We start from the raw sequence: 7,046 nt of genomic DNA, 5'->3' as shown, positions 1-7,046 counted from the left end.
AATGTGGGAGATATCATCATTAAATGACGAGTTTGAAGAGGAACCAAAGCAAGGTTTCAAGATTTCAGTTAAAAAAAACCCAAATCATTGTCCGTTTTCCCTTTCTTTGTCCATTTTTACTTTGATTAGGATTGAGGACTTGATTCACCTCAGTTTCTAATACTACCAGGCATTGTGCACATAGTCTTAATTCTTTTTTGCTCAAAGTAACCTTAATTTATTAATAACGGAAAAGAAAGACTAAACTTCATTAATTGGTTTACATTGTTATTTCATTAATACTTGTACATACACTGATCATAGCTCAGAAGGGCAACAGAAAAAGGAAAAAAAAAAGACCAATCAATATATAGCATAACAAAGAAACATATGCGTACTGCCTGCAAATTAAGCATTGAGTTAATTCCTGCCCCTCCGATTCTGCTGCTTCACCCCAAAACACTTGACAAACCACTTGTGTTTCATTGGGTTGAAGGAGTACCCAAGAACCAGTCCGTTCACTAACCCGCTTCCATACCCCAACAGCACTGCCTTCCAAACCAATTCAAGCCAAGACTCTCGGCCTCTATCTTTCTTTGACAATGAAGGAGGTGGCGGTGATGAGCCCTCTGCATAGCATTTCTTTGACAAAGGATTCCCGCATAATCCTGGGTTGCCCTCAAATGAGTTGTTTTCGAACGTAGCAAATTGTTTTCCTTGTGGTATGGGTCCTATCAGATGATTGTTAGAGACATTAAAAAATGCAATGAAAGTGAGCTGCGCTAGTTCTTGAGGGATCTCTCCTGAAAGCTTGTTCTGAGAAAGGTCCAAAGATTCAAGTCCCGTTAGATTCGCCAATGATGATGGAATTGGACCTGAAAGTAAGTTGTTGGAAAGGTTGAGGAATTGAATTGCCTTTAGAATTTGAATGTCTTCTGGAATGCAACCTTCAAATCTATTGCTTGAGAGATCAATGGCTACCAGGAATTCTAGAATCTTCTCGTATTTTGTCTGCGTGCCTTTGTTTGTCATTGTCATTGAGTAAGAAAAGGTACCATACCATCGGTTGACTGTTCCTTCAAAACTGGTGTTTGCCTCCAAGTACCTTAACTTACTAACATCAACAAATTTCATGGCCCTCCATAGTTGGAAATGACGAGATGGCAAACGACCAATAAATTTATTGAAGGAGAGATCAAAGATTCGCAACTTGGGAAACTCTTTGGTTTTTGGTTTTCCAATTGCACCATGAAATCCATTATGTCGTAGTATGAGAATCCTTAATTCCGGAAGCCTGCCCAACCAAGAGGGAAACGTATCCACTATTTGATTATTTCCCAAATTAAGAAACTCTAGCATGTTACAGTTAACCAGTGATCTGGGAATCTGTCCATCCAATTGATTTTGGCTAATGTCAATCATTCTCAATTTGCTTCCTTTTTTGCATGATTGAGGAATAAGGCCATGAAAGTTGTTGTTTTGTAGATTCAATATTGAAAGTGAGCTGCTTAGGTTGCCCAAACATGGTGGAAGCGTGCCGCTAAATTTGTTATTTGACAAGTCAAATGTAGTTATAGAAGTCAGATTGCAGATCATTGATGGGATTTCTCCCGTCAATAAATTGTCTGAGACAAAGTAATGGTAAATGGAAGCTGATGGAATTGGAAGGGATCCTCCTAGCTTGTTAGAACTAAGGTCCAAAGTTCTTAGATTGGTCCACGGAGGAACAACAAGCGGTTGGTGGAAACCTGTAAGAAAGTTTCCACCTAAATCTAAGACTTCAAGAGTTTCGGCACAAAAGCCCCATATCCATTTGGGGATAAACCCATCGATTTTGTTTCCAGAAAGGTCCAGAAACTCCAGTTCATCCTGACCAGAAAGAAAATCTGGGAACTCAAGTAAGTTGCTTGAACCCAATGTTAAAATTGTGAACTTTGGAACAGTAACATTCGTAACTGTAGTGGTGGTGAGCAATGAAAAATTATTCCCAGACAGTTGGAGACCATAGAGATTTTTAAGATTTAGAAAGGATTCTAACTTCATGGCACCGCTGAGGTTATTTCTTTCTAAACCAAGAGCTTCGAGATTCACTAGAGAAAAGATTGATTGTGGAATCTGACCCCAAAATTTGTTTCTACCAAGATCCAAAATGGTTAGTTGAGTAAGATTTCCTAACCATGATGGGATTTGGCTGGAAAACTGATTTTGGAAAATACGCAAAACGGTAAGCTGGGTAAGGTTTTTTAGAGAAGATAGGATGTCACCTTGTGAGTTTGTAAATGCTAAGTCCAACACAGTGAGTTTGGTTAGCTTATCAAGCCAAGACAAAGTGCCAGGTCTAAACCCATTACGTCTAAGTGAGAGAAAATTGAGCTCCGTAAGGTTAGCCAAGGATGAGGGAATTCGTCCGGCAAAATGGCAGACTTGAACACTCAAGTGTGATAATGACTTAAGATTCCCAATTGATTTTGGTAGCTCACCAGAGAAACCTGTATTGGCAAGTGCCAATGATTCAATATAACTACTTTTGTGAAATTCTGGTAAATGTCCGGTCAGATATGGATTGTCGGATACCTCTAAATACTGGAGATTGGGTAGTTGAAAAATTTCAATAGGAAATTCACCACGCAATTCACAATCCCCAAGAGAGAGATATATCAAATAAGATAAATTTGCTAAGCTTTGAGGAATCGTCGAAGATGCATTTACCTCATCAAGATTAAGATACTTGAGGTTGACTAGCTTCTCAGCTAGACTTTTCAGGCTTGGATTTTGGAGTTCTAATCCAATATTCCCTGAGAGATCAAGTATCACCAACTTCGGGAGCTCTAGAACTTCTGATGGAATTTGACCTGAAAAGCCAGAAGAAGAGAGGTCCAAATGTGATAGCCTTGAAAGGTTCCCAATTGCAGAAGGAATTTTAGAGTCATTGAAATCATTGCCCGAAAGATTGAGCCTTCTAAGGTGATGGAGGTGGAAAAGGCTGCTGTTGGAGTCGATAGAAGCATAAAGAAAGCTGCTGCTTAGATCAAGTCCAATAACGTGACCAGTGTTGTCATCACACTCAACGCCATCCCAAGAGCAGCAATCCCCTTGTCCTTCAAGTTTCCATGAACCAACCTTCAGATAAGCCAAAGGATAAGAAGAAGCAGACCGATTGAGAATGAAGCTTTCCTTCAACTGCAACAAAGCGGAGCGTTCAGAATCCAGACAAGGTCGCTGCATAGAAGAAACACATTGAGTAAGAAGATGAGGGAGAATCACATAGAGTAAGCATTTTAGCAGAGAGTAATGTAATAATGGCCCCATAGTAATTAGCTGAACAAATATTTTTTTTGTGTTAAAAGGTTGCAAACGGCCACTGCTTTTATAGACAAATATGATCATTCAATGAATTCATTTGATGTATGCAATATGCGTAAATGTCACTGACAATCACGTGTAGTAGTTTCGAACACAAAAATTATCAAAGGTGGTCCTCGTTCCATTTTCTATTGTTGTCTTATTAAGTAGAAATTAGGATCCTCAATTAGTCAAGTCTTCAAATTGGACAAATTAAAAGCAGTTAATAAGTTTAGAATACTGTTAAGTTATGTTGATAGAAATCAATCCTTTATCAATATTAAAAATGATAATGGCTGAAAATTACGTGTATTTAGAAAGCATTAGAGGAGTAAGGTCCCGCGCCTGCCTATGATTGGTTTGCAAGAATTAATCCATGCCGTGCTAAACGGTCCGGTCCTCTGTTTCTTGTCCAACTACAACAACAGATTCAGAATCGAAAACAGTGGCAATGACCCACCCCAAGTCTTCAAAAAATATATTATCAGAAAATTTTTTTCATATTACTTTTGTACACTAACCCCACTGCATCAGATATAAGTAAAAACATATAAAGAGAGAGATCATCAAGTAGATTTCATTTTTAATATTCTTTCCTTCGTGTGTATATATAGTTTGATTTTGATTTTGTACCAAAATTTAGGAAATTCCAAGTTAATGTTTTATCTATTCATTGATTATAAATTTTCTTTACAAAATTAATCTTAATTTTAAAAAAGAAGAAAGTAAGTGATAATTATAGTCAAGGTAAATAAAGGAAGTAATGATGAATTTTTATAAAGTTATTAATAAAACAGAAATTACAATTACAATCCAATGTTATATATATATATATATATATATATATATATAAAAGAAATAATTTAATAGTCAAGCAAATAAACCAATTGATAAATCAGTACATAATTCGAACAAAAATCAATATAAAATTAAACCAAACTCATATATTGTGATATTTTGTTTTGTTGATTGATTTGTCTATTTGATTTATAAATTTGTATATAATTAATATGTAATATTGAATGATGTTTTTTATTTTTACTAGTATTTGTGTAATTTCATATAAAATTAATTATTACGAATTGCTAATATGCTTATTTAATTCTATTAATATCCTATCAATTTTGATTTTCAATTTTCAATTTTGCTTTAATTTTTTTAATGAAAGAAATTGATGAACTACAAACACTGACCCAGGAAACTTGTACAAATTACAGGCACGGGTTGAATTTGGCAAAAAAAAAAAAGAAAAAGAAAAAAAAAAGGCATGGGTTAATCTAACTTTTAACAAGGATGTGGGATTTATGGGCAAAGGAAGCGTTTGAGAAACCCATGTAAAATAAAATTCCTTTTTCAAAAAGAGAATATATATAAGGAGAAATTATATTGGAAAAAATGCTTAATTTGACAATATAATCTATTAGGTGTTGTAATGATTTTGGGACCACCAGGATGTAAAGGATTTTAAAATCGAAAAAAATAAAAAAAGAGTTATCATTAATCTTTGTTAGGGTGTGATTGACCACACAAAATATTATCTTTTTAATAAAATTATAAAAGTAGATTTAAAGTTTATCAAAAAAATAAATTTTGGTCTATGAAAAATTAGGTTAGGCTTGAGAATCGGTTACATGTGGGGAATGATTAGTACCTCCCATAACGCCCATAAATTGATACCATTTAATTATACGTTATTTTCAGTGTTGGATAAAATGGTTTCAATATGATATTTAATAATATAAATTTTTTTTATTTTTTTAAAATTAATTTTATCAAAATTCTTTATTTAGGAGTATCGAAGAAATCTCTAAGTTAAAGAATTATTTTAAAATTTTTCAACATCTAAGCATAACTTTAAAGATAATATTTTTACCTGATATTTACTAGGACATCCCTTAAAAATGAAAATAACATCCTTTACAGAAGATGATTGTTGGTGACTTTTCAACATTTAAGCAGAGTACCAAAAATTATTTCTTTCAGAATGTTATTTTTATTTTATTTTAAAATTGCACATTTTAAAAAGTAAGTAAATTAAAAAATATTTTGTATGAAAAAGTAAATGATGATACTATTAGGTAGTAAACAAATATGTAAAATAATAACAAGTAAATGCAATTAAGCTAATAGGTGCTATGTATAATGATGAAATGCAAACTTGAAATTGGATTCTTAAATATAATGAGACCACCTTAACTCTCCAACATCTAGGCGGAGCTTAGGTGCAACTATTTATATATAAGATCCCATTTTATTATTATTCTTATTTTATTAAAGGTTTAATCCCATTGTTAAGGCGAATTAAGGCAGGCAGAAAAAACTTAATGAAATAAAGTTTCTTAAATACCCCATCGTTTAGGCGACAATTGAGAATAAATTATTTCAAGTAACATTTTCATACGTGTCCATAAGATTTTGGGATGGTTTTGGTTAGAGGTTTTGAAATTTGAATGACTTTTTTGGTAATGATTCGAGAATGCATACCAAATTTTGGGTTTTTAGAATTTATAATTTTTAGGTTTTGGATTTTATGAGGTTTTTAGAAATTTAGATTTTTAGGTTTGGGGTTTTAGTGTTTGGGATTTTGGATTTTAGGGTTTCAATTTTGGGATTTGAGGTTTGGGGTTTTAGCTTTTAGGTTTTAGAAGATTTAGGATTTAAAAGTTTTAAGGTTTGCTTTTAGGGTTTGAAGGATTTAAGGTTTAGAGGATTCAGGGTTTTGATTTTAGGGTTTTGATGTTTTAGGGATTTGATTTTAGGGTTTGAGGTTTGAAGTTTTGATTTTAGGGTTTAGAGGATTTAGGGTTTAATTTTAAGGTTTGGAGGCTTGGGGTTTAGTTTTAGGTTTTTAAGTTCTGGAGTTCTGATTTTAAGGTATGGGGTGTTTGAGGTTTGATTTTAGGGTTTTAATTTTTGGGTTTTGAAATTTAAGGTTTGAATTTTAGGGTTTAATGTATCGTTTTTAAGGTTTAGAGAGTTTAGGATTTTGTTTTTAGGTTTCAAAAGGTTTAAGATTTAGAGTGTTTACGGTTTCATTTTTAGGGTTCAGAGGGTTTAGGGTTTAATTTAGGGTTTAGAGTGTTTAGAGTTTGGAGGTTTGAGGTTTAATTTTAGAGTTCAGAAGGTTTATGGTTTAATTTAGGGTTTAGTATGTTTAGGGTTTAATTTAGGGTTTAGTATGTTTAGGGTTTAATTTGGGAATTTTTATTTTTGAAATTTTAAAAAAAATACAAACATAGCTAAAAATCTTCAACATTTAGGTAAATTTTCAGAGCAAGTTCGATTTTTATAATTTTTAAACATTAATTAAAAAGTTTTCATGAATTTCCTTTTTTATGAAAGTTCATTATTATTATTATTATACCTTTTTATTAATTTTTATTCTTTTTATACATTTTTTAATTAATTTTTATGTAATAATTTTTCAACATCTAGGTAAAATTATATTTTAGAGCATGTTTTTATTCCTTCCAACATCTAGGTAAGGAAAATAAAAAATATATATTTTATTTTTATTATAATTTTTAATTTATTATTATTATTATTATTTTAAGCATTTTTAGTATTTTTTAGTTATTATCCTATTTTATTTTCATTTTATTCTATTAAAAACAATCAAATATTTATTCTAACAAATTTAAAAATTTATCATGCATAAATATAAAAAATACTCAAAATGACAAAAATAATAATATATTAAAAAATTCAAAAATTCAAAAAAAATT

At 31.8% G+C, this 7,046-nt stretch overlaps 1 protein-coding gene across 1 annotated transcript; it reads right to left on the bottom strand.

Annotated features, from left to right (window-relative positions):
• Positions 1-246: 246 nt before the first annotated feature.
• Positions 247-3,330, bottom strand: LOC111306209 (receptor-like protein 7). Its single transcript, XM_022904119.2, has one exon. The coding sequence runs from the start codon at positions 3,286-3,288 to the stop codon at positions 400-402; it is 2,889 nt and encodes a 962-aa protein (XP_022759854.2). The 5' UTR covers positions 3,289-3,330; the 3' UTR covers positions 247-399.
• Positions 3,331-7,046: the final 3,716 nt, after the last annotated feature.

Source organism: Durio zibethinus, chromosome 21 (genome assembly GCF_047325235.1).
Source record: "Durio zibethinus cultivar Kanyao isolate XHJ-2024 chromosome 21, ASM4732523v1, whole genome shotgun sequence".
In the NCBI taxonomy this organism is placed as follows: Eukaryota; Viridiplantae; Streptophyta; class Magnoliopsida; order Malvales; family Malvaceae; genus Durio; species Durio zibethinus.
The sequence above is the reverse complement of the archived record's forward strand: the minus strand, read 5'-3'. Positions and strand labels throughout refer to the sequence as shown.

Coding starts and splice junctions, on each gene's coding strand:
- LOC111306209 (XM_022904119.2), bottom strand. CDS start 3,288: ATGGGGCCATTATTACATTACTCTCTGCTAAAATGCTTACTCTATGTG.